Source organism: Candida parapsilosis, contig 005809 (genome assembly GCF_000182765.1).
Source record: "Candida parapsilosis strain CDC317 annotated contig 005809".
Lineage (NCBI taxonomy): Eukaryota > Fungi > Ascomycota > Pichiomycetes > Serinales > Debaryomycetaceae > Lodderomyces > Lodderomyces parapsilosis.
This window is the reverse complement of record NW_023503281.1, coordinates 1141638-1156412: the sequence shown is the minus strand read 5'-3', so window position 1 is coordinate 1156412 and position 14775 is coordinate 1141638. Positions and strand designations below refer to the sequence as shown.

General features: G+C 38.8%; 4 protein-coding genes across 4 annotated transcripts; 3 read left to right on the top strand and 1 right to left on the bottom strand. All coding sequences in view use genetic code 12, as the record gives it.

Moving 5' to 3' along the window:
• Nucleotides 1-31: 31 nt before the first annotated feature.
• On the bottom strand, nt 32-7297 carry PRP8 (U4/U6-U5 snRNP complex subunit; the record flags this gene model as incomplete). The annotated part of the gene is made up of 1 exon (XM_036809447.1): nt 32-7297. One exon carries the CDS (start codon nt 7295-7297, stop codon nt 32-34), a length of 7266 nt encoding a protein of 2421 aa, XP_036666082.1.
• Nucleotides 7298-8083: 786 nt separating this feature from the next.
• On the top strand, nt 8084-10399 carry CPAR2_205540 (putative ubiquitin-protein ligase; the record flags this gene model as incomplete). The annotated part of the gene is made up of 1 exon (XM_036809445.1): nt 8084-10399. One exon carries the CDS (start codon nt 8084-8086, stop codon nt 10397-10399), a length of 2316 nt encoding a protein of 771 aa, XP_036666081.1.
• A 521-nt stretch (nt 10400-10920) lies between these two features.
• Nucleotides 10921-12711, top strand: CPAR2_205530 (serine C-palmitoyltransferase; the record flags this gene model as incomplete). Its single annotated transcript, XM_036809444.1, has 1 exon — nt 10921-12711. The coding sequence occupies one exon, from the start codon at nt 10921-10923 to the stop codon at nt 12709-12711; it is 1791 nt and encodes a 596-aa protein (XP_036666080.1).
• Nucleotides 12712-13877: 1166 nt separating this feature from the next.
• CPAR2_205520 (uncharacterized protein) lies at nt 13878-14606 on the top strand (the record flags this gene model as incomplete). Its single annotated transcript, XM_036809443.1, has 1 exon — nt 13878-14606. The coding sequence occupies one exon, from the start codon at nt 13878-13880 to the stop codon at nt 14604-14606; it is 729 nt and encodes a 242-aa protein (XP_036666079.1).
• Between the last annotated feature and the right edge of the window lie 169 nt (nt 14607-14775).

The following is a 14775-nucleotide window of genomic DNA, read 5'->3' as shown; positions in this document are numbered from 1 at the left end:
TAAGTATAAATATACATATGGTTACAAAATTCTAACTAAAAACATCTTCCTGATATGCTTCTTCCTCGTTTCCAGCTTCCAATTGCGCAAAATTGGTGAAATGTATTGGTCGATGGACTGCATCATAAAACGACAAGGGAATATCAACTTTTAAATTGTACAAATCGTTTGAATTGAAGATAGCACCCATGAAAAAATAATTCCAAATTTCATCTTCAGGGACCATATACGTTCCAAGAATCTTGTCAGACATGATCAACTGGCTCTTTTTCGAAAATGACTTTTCAAAGCCTTCTGGAGAATCAGACATCATATCTTTGTTTGACTTACCCCATTCAAACCCTCTCTCTGATAATTCAAACGCTGCAAGCGTGACTGAGCCTGGAGTATAGGAAGCAGTCATATCAATAAATCTGGGATCATAGTGTTCAAACATTCTGCTTTGAGTAGTGATGTCATATGAAGTCATGTAATCAAAGTCCTGCGATTGACTATGGATCCAACCTAATAGTTCCAATCCCTCCTCTTTCAAATATCCCTCGTATTCTGGTTTTGATTTCGGGAATTGAATAGAATTAGTGCTTCCCAACTGAGGTACAAATACCAAACACTTTATTTCCTTTACCTCTGAATGACCCGAAGGTGACTTACCGTACAAGTATGCACCCACTTGAATTCTCAAATCCGACACTTGAATGAACTTTTGTAAAATGTTCTTTGGTATGACATAAGTGTAAGAGTCATCGTCGACAAACTCTTCGGAGGCAACGTAGATGTTCTTTGCTCTTTGATGTAAGTTGCTTGCAGCCAAAGCTCGGTTCCTCCACTCATTTTTAGATGAGAAAGTAGCTTGTTCGTAATTGGTCGTTGTCACAGTAACAATTTGTTCTCCGTGTATATTAGTCGAAATAGATTTCTGAGCAGTTATTTCTTTATTTTCCACCTGTCCACCACTCTTTTCGATTTCTGCAATCTCCTGCCGCCTAATAGTAGAGAATCTCACATCTTGACCCAATATCAAGTCTCTGATTTCAGATTGAGTTAATGACTGCACATCCAAATTGTATTTTTTCGAATACTCCTCGAGGATCAAATCTCTCAATTTGCTTTCAACTTCAATCCATTGCTCATCTGTCAATGATGGCCAAATGTGGTGGCTCTCAGTTATCACACCACTGTTTGACCATATAATCTGCTTGGTACCCTCAGAGTCAAATCCCAATGCTCTCAATATTAGAATAACTCGAGAAAATGCCGTGTATGGGGATATCCTCGTAAGCCAGTCATCATAAAAGTTGAAAAGAGCCATTTGGGGCTCGTTGGCTCTCAAAACTATATCGGACAACTTGTCGATTTTCATCACTGATGCAAATGGCAAGTGCAATTCAGAAGGTCGAATAGAAATATTTGGAAAATCCAACATGTGCACTTCTAGGGGATCCATCATTCCTTTCCTAGAAATAATGAGTTGCTTTGGTTGCTCTTCCCTTGGAAGCGATTTGATCAAAGCAGTAACCTCTTCGGCTGCTTTCCATTTAGCAAGTTGACTTAAACGCTTCTGTCCTGCCCAAACAGAAGTATGAATAATTCTCAAATATAATTGACCTGTTTTGGGGTTCAAAATAAAAACACATCCATTGATTGGTTTTGTTGCAAGATTTCCTTCAAAAGTCTTGTGAACGGTTACTCTGTACACGTTAGTGTCGTCAATAAACAATTGCGTCTCATTGTTGAACAATTCAGCATAGTTATTAGAATTCAAAAATGCTTCTTGCGGTTGAGCATGATATAACTGTAACCCTTTTCTAATTCTTTCTCTCAACACATACAAAGCTGGATTAGCCTTCATAATCTCTCTCATGGCATTATGGACCAAGGGTTTTAGACCAGGAAACCAGTTACCATAAACATCATACATGTTATACGCCAAATCGATGGCAATTATTATACCCGTGGGCGAAGGGTACGAACTTGTACCATCTGTGGTGTAATCAAGATACTTTGATCTTGCGTATCTTGAAATATCATGAGAATCATAATCTCCATACCGAAGCTGTACATCAATCCAAAACTTTTTTGCAGGTAGAATCATCTCATCATTCTTGTCATTGAGAAGGGATGGCTTGGAAACATTCCATTTGTATGTGCTTGTTAAAACAATATCAGCGGTTGATGAGTTCATCCTGTATGATTTACGTGGATGGATCGCCTGTTTCTCTACATTGTCAATTTGTAAAACTTCCAATTCTTTGTCAAGAACTTGACACAAATCCTGAACAACACTCTCGTGAATCTTCTGCCAAAGATGGGCACGAAAAATTTGAATCAATGAAATCTTCAAAGTCGGTATCTTACCATGAAGAAAAATACCAGTCAAATCCAACTGAACCAAGAACCCAACGTAAACGTTGGCTCTATTTATCGTAGGGGACCACCAAAGTGTAAAACGACGATTTGGTATTTGACTCAAACCAGACCTCTGGGCGTTGGTCAATTTCTTAAACTTTAATGAATCTTCAAACCCCGAGGCTTTTTCCCAAAACAAACCTTCCCAAGAATCAAACCCGGTGCCTTTAAATAATGTGTGTTCCAAAATTGTCTCTATACCTCCCAATGCTTGAATCACATCGGTTCTATAAGCATTGAGGTTCCACAATTTACCATCGTGATGACTATTTGTCCAAGCAAATGGGTTAAACCTACCAGTGCTGAAATGTTTAAACTCCCTACGGACTCGATGACCTTTATCATACACCAAAGTATGGCGATCTTTTTGAAATAGGGTGCTTATTCTAGGAATACCTCTGTCCCAATTTCCTTCCATGTCCTCAAAAGTTAATCGACGATTCTGCTGAAGCGCCTCTTCTCGTTTGATTGCATATTCTGCCCATACCCTTTGTGAATCTAAAAATTCATTCTCCCATGTTGTAATATACCTGAATATTGTCGGGATCATTTTTTCCTCTTGATGTGACATTCCAGCTTTGAAATGGGTAATTCCAGTATCAGTTTGCTTCGACCATCTCAAATCTGACTCGGGGATAAGAACATGCGAGGCACTGAGCATTCCTAAACCACCCAATTCCTTTGGAGTGTAGAATACAGCTGGTGGAAATCGAGTGGGCATTTTTGAGTTTAACCCCATTTTTACTCGATTTTGAATTTTGGTCTCACACTTTATCAATACTTCCAACAAAGATGGAGTCGCAATTGCGGCCTCTCTGAAATAGGTCACTAACGCAATCAATGCCGTGTTCCACTTTGCAGCAACTTTTGTAAATGTTGTTGAACCGGACGACATTAAAATCTGTCTAATCCTGTTGTTGAAGTTGTCGATAGCTTCTTGAGACACTTGCAAGTAAGCTTTGGCAGTTCTTTCCTTTGTAGTATGGTCCACCAAATCCCAAACATTTTCCTGTGATGATTTACTTTCCTTGGCGCGCATTTTCGGTATAATTCGAACTTCAAACCCACACATTTCAAACAACAAATTAGGATTATCACGAGAATACACAGATGCAAATGTATCTTCCCACTCAATGGTGGTGAGTGATTTTGGTATGCGTGACTTGATTTCCCAAAACACAGCTTTTCCAAGGTTCACATCGCGCCGTATCAATCTCATTCTAGAGTCCTTGGGCCAACAGCGATGGTTGTTATAGCCCACAGCATTGGAATAATTTGGATCGGGATTCTCTTTTAAGAAGTCATCAATCAACTCATCAACCTCATTATTATCAAACCGAAAAAACATGTGAATTTTATCCATATATCGTGAATACAACCTAATTGGAGAAGCACATTGAGCGGCAATATCTTGGTATTGGAGAAAATTGTTTGGATTTTGCGGCGGTCCGGCTAGCTCGGTTGCCCTTTCCAATCCAAGGATGAGCAAATCCACAATTAAACCATAATATTGATACACAAAGGACGAAAATTGAAGACCTCGAACAACACCATATTGGTTCACATAGTTCATGTCCTTGTATGTAAGGTTCACATTATTCTTGGCTGTGATGTAGTCGGCAATATTAGTATCCATTACCAACCTGAGAAGTCTATTAACCAATGTAAAGTCAATCTTGTCAGAAAAATGTGACAATTTCGTCTCCAACATCACATTGCATTCACCTTCAGATGTTTTCCAAACGTTGTGTAGATTATTGATACCTTGGCACCACTTGTAAACCATCAATGGTGGTATTTCGTCATCTGCGGGTTTGATCCAATTCGGAAACAATTTCCGTTTGTCTGCTTCATACCATAAATATTGATCCAAATAAGCGTCGGTGATTTTCTCAAGTGGGTCGACATTGTATGATGGCACTAAATGGCTGTAGAAATCCATCATGTCTAAACCAACTTCTTTAAAAATCCTCTGCGTGAGTAAATGCTTCTTCACCCTGACCAAGCATTCATGTGGGTTGTCGTAGGCCTCTTCAATCAAAGCCAACTCCTCTCGTTGCGCAGAATTCAATTTGGCATTAGCATTGAAATTTGCTTTCAAATTTTCCAAAGCCAAAGTCAACAACTTGGTGTCATGTTTGTAAGATATTGGCGGGAATGGGATGGGACTAAATTTCCTACTTTCCAACCAGCTAACAGTAGTTTGGAAAACATGTATGGCCTCATCTGGGGACACATAGGGTCCATTCTTCCCAAAATCAGTTTGTCTTTCCAGTTCCTTTTTAATCCATAACCTCGTCAATCGACCCAAGTTCTTCTTCGCAACAGTTTTTTCAACATGTGTCCCTTTTCTTATACGTTCACGATTGTAATGAGCAACGGAAATCCAACCATCCGCTTTAGCTTTGACATATCTTTCGATTATCTTCTCAATAGGTTCAGGCAATCCGGGTACCTTCCAAGGTATGTTGGCTTTCCAACAACGCCAAGCTTCACTCAAATGTTGAAGTATGGTTTTGGACTTACTCTGCTTCAACCCTTCCGGAATCATATCCAATATATCGTGCATCACTTGTGCTCTCAACTCCAAATCGTAATATGAGTCAACTCGCTGCTTGGTGATGGTTTTAGCAACATCGTTCTGTCTTCTACCTTCAAATTGTCTCGTAATCAAATTTCCTAGCCATCTCTCCAATAAAGGAATAGTACCACGCAAAAAAAATATCCAAACCTTCCATGCCGGTTGCCAGAACCCACATCCTGGACCCTTTCCAATAAGTTTGTTGAATCTGTGGTAAACTATATGTTTGAAATCCTTGCATTGTCGGATCTGGTGCATAACTTTATATTTGTATCGGTAAATCCCTGTCAAATGACCCAAGTGGTTCAACACGTAGTAGATGGCATCAGCCAATTGGTATGCATCCACATTGCCTAATCGAAATTGTATATGGCAATCAACAATAATTTTAATTGCTCTTAACAACTCCCTGATCAAGTGGAAAGCATTACCAAATCTTGACTTCTTCCTTTCCTTTGTAGTCAATGTCTTTGTGGGTTTCAAGTTGAAATTGTAGTCCAAATGTAAGTAAGTTAATCCACGTTTGTGTATCAATAAGTTCAACATGTTGAATCCTTGTCGACATACTTGCAAACCAACTTCTACCCAATCAATGCGTGTTTCCTGGAAATACTTGGTATTCCGTAAACTCTTTAGAAGATTCACCTTTTTGGTGGCTCTTGCTTTTTTAGCCTTGGAGGTTTTGAGCTCATTCAGTACATAATTTTTCAACAACTTTTGATAGGACACTCTCACCTTGAGTGGACTAGATCTTGGAGCGCGGTTTTTGTACCAAGATTTTGTTAAAGCAACGTCCTCGGCTCTTTTGGTTTTTCCACTGCGTACGTTGAAAGGATATGGTGCATACAACAAGTCAAGTGATGCTTTGAGATTTTGTGGCTCTTGTAATGATGAAGACTTCGAATCTTTTTGTGTGAAAAATGGTTTCACACCCACCGAAAAGTCCTCCCTCTTTTTCTTGCTGCCAAGATTTCTATTAATAACTGGGTTATAGTTTGTGTTGAACGTAAATGCTGATAAACCATCAGAGCTCTCTTGCTCGATTGATCCTTCTTGACAATCTGTGTTTGCTCGTATGGGTGCAAGTGATATTTTCCTCACAAAGGAGTTGTACAAATAGGGAAAGTCAACTCTGTATTCGGTTCGGATAGGACCCCTGACAATAATCCTATCTAGTGAATCGAATTCAGTATAGTCTTCATACTCAGCATTAACAACGCTCTCATTGAACAATGGTTCAAATTTAGGACCGCCAGGAACGCATATATTCAAGCTTTTGGCTGTGAATAGCTCTCGTTTATCAAATAAGTGGTGAGAATCTACCAACAACGGTTTCGAAATATTGTATAATTTGTCCATAGTGGTGGCATCTAGATTCCAAGTTCGGTATGAATCACCATTTACCACATCACTATCATCCACCAAAGGCTTTTCATCATAAAACCAATCTTTTAGATCATCCATTTGTTCAATTTGGCCAGATTTAATAGCAGCTGGTGGTTCGACATCTTCAAAGTTTTGCGTCCAATCCAAAAATTGCTCCTCGTCATCCAAAGGCGGAAACCTCATACGTTTGAAATGCTTCCTGTCTCTTTTCTCCCTCCTCATCATGTTCCAGGTCGCTGCCCACTGTGCAATGTATACAGGCTCTATAACTCGTGGAATTTCATTCACAAAGGTGATTGCACCCGTCCGATGATACAATACTTTCACCTCTTTTGCTTGTTCCCAAGGTTGTGGCATGTTCTCCAACAATTTTAGCAATGCGTGCGGTAGGTACTTCAATGCCCCCAAATGAGAGCGTTTGTCTGCATTTACATTTCGCAGACTCAAATCTGCATGATCAATCATTATTTTCCGCAAATGTTGAGGTGGCATTTCAGGCTTTGGCCCTGAGACTATAGTTCCTGTGGAGACTTTCTGTGAAGTTTTGAACCTAGGTTTCTGCATTTGATTCCATGTTCTTTTAGCTGTCTTAGATTTATCCTCATTTAGATCGGAATTTAACGAAACAACATTGGGTTTTGCAATATTTTCTGTTTTTGGAGGTGGGGGTGGTGGTGGCGGAAGTGGTACCGATGACGACTTGTGCTTGACTGTTCCTCTATTTGCTGTTATTGCTGGTGGTGGTGGTTTCTTTGGCACAGATTTTGTTGTAATTGGCTGCACTTTTTCTTGAGGCGATTTTGATAGTGGTGGAGGCGGCGGAGGTGGATCAACGTGCCTTTTTTTCGTCGTACTACGTCCATTCTTGGATTTGCCTCCCAGAGGAGGAGGAGGCGGTGGCGGTGGCGGTAGTTTGCGTCCCATATGGAATAATTGATTGATTGCAAGATGTTTACTTACGGTGATGCTTTTTTCTTTGAAATGCTGTGTGGTTGTAAAAAAAGATGTGATGACGCTACCCAAAACACTCAAGCAGGAGGGAGAGAGAGTACTTGAATTGATGCACCAGAAGGTTCAAGAGGGCATACTATTCTCACTTTATGTTTCTTGTATGCTATTTATCTCAGCAATGAGGCTTTCTCTTTGGTATGGGAACTTGAGTTGAGTTTCAACCTGTCTTCAAAAACAAAAAAGAGACAACTAAACTTTTAAAAATACGCCAAGTTTCACGTTCCTTGATACTCCTCCAATACATTAATTACGTCTCTCAGTTGTAGTTTGTTGAAGCTCTATGACCAATGGTAAAGTGCTGTTCCCTCAGAATAGGTGTATGGTTATGACTTGTTATTATCACATGACATCTAAGAAAAATTTCAAGCACTCTAGGGGCTGAACTAAACATACCAAAGAGAAGGGACACAATTTGGTAAAATGAAGAACAACTTCCTCACTTGAGTGAGCAGATGTTATGCCACAGTTTACACAATGTAGAGACCACTTGAATAGCAGGATATATTGAGTTATGACAAAGTTAGTTGGTGATCACACAAAGAGAAGCAAAAGGAAAAACCGAACAATGGAAATTAGTAAACAAAATATATAATACATCTTGCGTGTGAGTTTTATTTGACACGATAAAACTAGCAACTAAATATATCTTATAGAACATTCACCCCTTTTTAGAAACCTACTGTTTCAAAGTGAGACGTGATGTCGACCAACATAACAAACTCAACAATTTTAGACGAGGTCATAGACAATGACACCGATTTTTCATTCTTGAAACTCGTTCAATCAATTGTTGATGCCATTTGGGAGCAAAGTGGCCTGTCAGAAATGAACAACAATACGTGGTCCAGATTTGGTGCAATAACTTTTTATTGCTGTTCAGTATATGGCCTAGCTTGTTTGGTAATGGCATTGATATTAAATAGGACATTGGTCATGGCCTCAACCAATAGTATTCACAATCAGCAAATGGCCATTAATCGGCAACGGCAGATAAGTGGGAATAGAGGATTGATAGACGCATACAAACTGGCTGCAACTTTGAAAAAGCTTAGCATTTTGAGCTTTCGAGTGGGAATTGTCTTGGTTTTATTATATCAAATATATAATATCCTCGTCGTACTAAAATTGAACCAACATTTGGGGTTGGCTAATTCATCAAATATTAAATGGCTTTACAACCTTATTCCAGAAGCGCTTTTCACATATTCACCTGAACAATTTGCAAAAACAAAGTACATGAAAACACCGGAAAAACAAGTCATGATTGGACCCACGAGTGATATGTATTGGCCCATTTTCTTAACATTTTGTTTCCTGGCATTTATTGAAACTTTCATTGCTTGTATTCAAGGTAGAAAGCCCTTCACTGAGAGTGGTATCACGATTTTCGAACATTCTTTAGCATTTCAAGAATTTAGCAGTAATGGTGCTTTCTTCTTTAGTAATTCATACAGTTATAAGAGACCCACTGAGCAGATGTTGATCACATCGCTTTTCCTGGTATTGAATCATTTGAATATACATGTGGGGGCGATTTTAAACAATAACAAGTACAGGTTAATACCGCTGACTACACTTGGTTTGGGGTATTTGTTTTATTTTGTTACTGCAATTTGGAAAAAGAAGATATTTCAGTTCCCCATTATTTTGGTGTTGACATTCACTCCACAAGTGTTGATTTTATTTGTTATATTGGTCAGTTTAGCAATCTTGATCACTGCAATAGCTGTCAATGGTTTTAGATTTGAGGGATTGAATTATGCCAGCTTTTTCATTCATGAGGAGCAAATTCAAGATGAATCTGGAGAAAATGAAGCGGTTGAAGAGCAAGACATCAACTCGCTCTCAAACTTCAATATCAAATTGAGCGATGATTTTTATACGGCACTACTAAACTTGGGTGTTTTGGCAATTACTCTGGCTGGGAAATCCAGCTACATAAAGGAATTGAGTCTTGTTACTTTGGACAATGAAACATGGGTTGAGAGAAGTCTCTGGCAACAGGTCAGGCTGAGAGAGATATCAGATGCTAATGCAAACAGTTTATTGCGTGGGATAAAACAAAAGAGAGTGGGTTATTCCAACTTAATTGAGACACCAACCTCCAAGCTTGTAACACATGGCGATTTAACTTCAGATTCCAATCAATCCACTCGTGAAAATCCGTATCATACAAGGAGTATATTTAAAAGAAGATTTTTATATTTGAAGAGGATTGTTTTTGATTTTGTGCAGCTCATATATGGCATTGCTATTGGTAACTTTATATTGCAGTGGATCCCCAACTTATTTAGGAGGCTATTCAAGAGAGAAGCAAGAAGGTCTCGTGAAAACAGTCATAAAGGCCTTGCCAAACGTTCTGGTCCATCATCTGGCAGACAATTGCTTCAGCTAGATTATCTCACTGCCGAACAATTAGAACAAAATTATGCATCGATCCTTGCTGGTGAGGACTTGTCCAATATTGACAACTCGGAGGACTACATTGTTTCTGCTGAAGAATCAGATTATGAATCGGATGCTGAGGTGATAGATCTTACAATCAACCCGCAAACGAGAGGTTCCACTCAAATAAATTATAACGTTTCCAACTCGACACCGTTGCAAGAAATATTTGATGATGACGGATTAAAGGAATTTCTTGAAGTGTCGAGTGAAGACAATTTACAAATGGTACGTGATCATTTAAATTACGAAGGACGATTGACACGATCAAGGTATCGCAAAATGCATGCAAACAGTAATACGAACTTCAATTCAAAAGATGAAAGTGAAAAGCTTATTGAGTTGATTATTTCAAAAAGAAGCCAGGCTAATGGCGACACTGCCAATGAAAATCATAGATCAATGGAATGTGTCATTTGTCAAACAAACATGAGAGAGATTATCACTTGGCCATGTAAGTGTTTTGCCATTTGCGAATCTTGTCGATTGAGTTTAGTTAGTAAAGGCTTCGAAGGATGTGTTTGTTGCAGACGAGATGTTGAAGGTGTTTCCAAAATTTATCTTCCTTGATGAATAGTCTCGTTGGGGGGGATATATATCTAGGTTATTGTATTAAGATATAGATGAATGTCATGAAAAAGTTTGCGACACGACGCAAAGAAAAAAAACATTCGACACACACGACACGTTAGAAATTTTTTCTCTGTGCACAAAGAGAGAGAGAAGAATAAAAGGAAAAAAATTACCAACAAATTGATGAAGAATAGGGGAAAACATAAAAGATATCTGGAAACCAGATACACAAACAACAACTAGCAACAACAACTAGCAACAACAACAACAACAACAACAACAACAACAACAACAACAACAACAACAACAACAACAACAACAACTGCCCCTACATATTCTTCTTACCGTTCATTTACAGTCATACACTCGTTGAAAGAACTGTTCGTCAAGAGAAGAAAGAGAGAAAGAGAGAGAGATAGGTATACAAACTCATTCAAAGAATATCCTCGGTGCAGCGTTTATTTTCATGTATCAATAGCTTGAGAAGCTTACTACAACATTAGTTTTCTTCATTCATTATGACTTCACCCGTTTACGCCACCACAACAACGACCACCACGACCACGACTACTACCACCATAATCTCGAGCATTCTCTCGTCTTCACCATCTGGAGCAAGTTCTCAATCTTGGGAAATCATACAAAACACGATAGCCCAAAATGTATTGTATTTGTTAAACTTGTTGGAGGTCTTACCAGGTGGCCAAATTATAGTCCGGTACATTAAGTCATCATATCAAAATGATCCAGTGAGGTCGCTTTTTGAATACTGTTTGTTCATTTTTGCATTGACTTATTTCTTTACTTCCAAAAAGAAGGAGAATAAGTCCGAGTTTGTTAAATTCACCCCACGGGAGATTGACGAGCTTTGCGATGAATGGGTACCGGAAACTTTAGTTGAGCCCGTCACTGACTTGGAAGCTTGGAAGATCAAGGCAATTCCTGAGGTGAAAGGTTTCAATGGATCGCACATTGAACTTATCAACCCTTCGTTCAAAGAGATTTGTCATGATTCCCTGATTGTTAACCTTGTAAAGCAAGATTTCCTTGATTTGAATAGTAATGCAAATATCAAACAAGTTGCCAAGACAGAAATTCAATTTGCTGGTGTTGGTGCTTGTGGACCACCAAATTTTTATGGTACTCAAGATGTACACGTTAGATTGGAAGAAGACTTGGCTAGATATTTGGGAACTGATCAAGCTATCATTTATGGTCAAGATTTTGTCACTGCTAGTTCTGTTCTCCCTGCATATTTGAAAAGAGGTGATTTATGTGTTGTTGATAGAAACGTCAACCTTGCAATTCAAAAAGCGTTGATTGTGAGTCGTGTTGATCTTGAATGGTATGACCACAATGATATGGAGCATTTGGAACAAATTTTGACTCAATTGAAGCCTATATTAGATAAGCAAAAACCACTTAGAAGAAGATTTATCATCACTGAGGGGCTTTTTGCCAATACCGGAGACCTCGCTAATTTGCCCACCATTGTTGAGTTGAAAAACAAGTTTAAATATAGATTATTTTTAGATGAATCCTTGTCTATTGGAGTTTTAGGAAATACTGGTAAGGGTTTGACCGAGCATTATGGAATTTCTAGAGATGAAATTGCCATCACCATTGGATCAATGGCCAATTCATTTGCATCATCTGGTGGATTCTGTGTTGGTGTTGAACCAATGATTCATCATCAAAGAATATCATCAAACGCATACGTTTTCAGTGCTTCATTGCCTCCATATTCGGCCAAAGTCACGTCGCAAGCAATTAAAGAAATCAACATTGTTGAACCAAAGACTGGCAAGTCTAAACTTATGACGCAACTTCACCAAAGAACAATTTTTGCCCATGATGCACTTCTATCGAGTTTAAAGGATGTCCCCATGACCATTACTTCTGTGCCACAATCCCCCATGATCCACTTGGCATTCACTGAATTGTACAGATCACAATTGAACTTGCCGTTGTTGTATGGAAATTCAATTTTTGTAACCAAGGGGAAACCGGCCAAATTTTTAAATCCATTTGATGAATATTTAAACCTTGAAAGTTTCATGTTGCAAAAGATTATTGACTATGTATTGAAGCACGGCAAGATTTTATTGACAAGAAGTAAGCTTATCTTGGAGCACGAGGATTTACCAGTATTGCCACCTCAATTACTTGTCAATATTAATGCTGGTGTATCAGAGGAGGAGTTGCAGAGATTGGCAGAAGTATTACCGACAGCCATTGATGAAGTTGTCTCCACTGTTACCAATGAAGACGAACTTTTTGAGTTAACCAACGAACTCATCAACTATTGATTATTATTTATAATGTGGACACTAACCACTGAGATCAAAAGGTGATTAGTTTATACAATAAAACATAGATAAATAAAAATTTCATTAATAATAATACAACGCATAATTTTAGAACTGGTCTGTTGTAAGTCTGTAAAAGAGGCGAAAGAATATGAATGAGTGGCGGCGTCTACACACCGCAGTTGAAGAAGATGCTAAACAACGTAACTGTATTAGTTGGAATCCATAGTTTTACAAAACACAGACAAATTTGGTCGATTAATTGCGTGAAATCAACCACATGGTAGTCAATATACACTACACATGACGTTAAACCTCCCAAATGATTCATCATCTATCATTACCACTTGGAAATGGTGTGGCTCTTCGTGAAGGGACTACCTGTGGTTTCCAGACACAGGAAAAGTTTCAGGAGTTGAGAAATGAAGTGGTGTTTCTTGTGTGGGTGTGGGATTTGGTCTCAGGCAACAAATGCATGACGTGAATGTCTCGTTGCCAAAGCCCACTATACTGAATTCACAATGGCCTTTCACGGGGCTCAATCGGCTATCCGTGTGTGTGTTGTTGTTAGTGGGGTAGTGCCAGCACCATCCAAAGGCGGGTTGTGAAAAGTTAACACACGGACATTTTTCAATACGCCGACACAAAAATATGGCCGTTTGCACCCGGTGACAGCGGTCATTCAATTGTCAATTACACTTCGAAATGCATCCACAGTTCTGATTGATGAAAATGGAAATTGTGTGTTCAAAGTACGTTGATGGTGGTGTAATGTGGTATTATGTGCTTTGTTTGCTTCTCTTAACAAAAGGAGGACTATGTACACAGTTGTGGCTTTCTACACCACGGTCTCAATATTCGAAGCTGAAGTTATGGCGTGGTTTTGAACACATATGATGAAGATTGTACACCAGATTTTGCAACCAACTATACAACCAGGGTTTCACCACAGTCTTTAAGTAACCAAAAGAAATGCATACATCTTCAGCAATGGTGGTAGATCCACAGTTGAGTTGTACCATATATGCTACTGTATCTCCTCCGTGGCTGAACTCCTGTGTTCTTGTTAAATGATATAAATATTCCATCAATTTTCCCCCTTAGCCAATATATTTCCATTCTTCTCTTTTCATCATCATCATCCACTCAATCAACTACAATTTGCAATGAAGTTTACTTCTACATTAATCGCTGCTTTTGGTTTTACCGCCGTTGCTAATTCCAACTTGATCCAACGTGGTTACGATCACGACGATCAGCCAACACCAACCTACCATCCACCTTACCAACCAGGAGTTACTTCATTCCCCAATAAATTTGCATTGGGTGCCAAGATTGGTGATGACATCTACGTTGCTTTTGAATTGGATGATGGTCAACTTGAATATGGACCAAAAAAGTATACTGTTCCATGTGTTACTCCAACCCCAATTGTTGAGCCTTGTGATACTCCTACTCCAACTCCAACTCCAGATGAGCCATGTGAAGAACCAACTCCAGAACCAATTACCTACCCCCACCACCCTCACCCTCACAAGCCATGGAAACGTGATGGATTTGATTTTGATAATGATGATTCATGGTTGACTTTTGACTCTTCATATGGATACGATTGGTACACCTTGAAAAATTCTGTCTTGAGAGATTCTAAATACAGAATTGGAGAAATTGCTGCTAATCATCAATTACAATTTGACCTACCAGTTCAACCAGATGCATTGTTTTCCTCGGGATTTTCCATTGTTCATGATGATGGTTACTGGTTGTTAGCTTTGAATGGCAAGACTACATTTTGGGATTCTCCAGTTAATGATAATGGAATTTACAAAATTTACGATGCACCAATCAATCCAAAATCTAAAAAGATTGAACTAGTGGTTATTGTTCTTGTTTAACCTGACTAGGGCGGGTTTCCATTAGGTTAAAGAATTTTAGTGCGTGCTTTGTTCTTTATTGATTTATTTCAGCTGTTGTTTGCCTTTTTCTTTTTACATACGAGCAGTGTGGCTAATTCAATGCCTGGTTCTGGAAAATGGTTGGTGTTTTTGAAAATCAGTAGTGGAG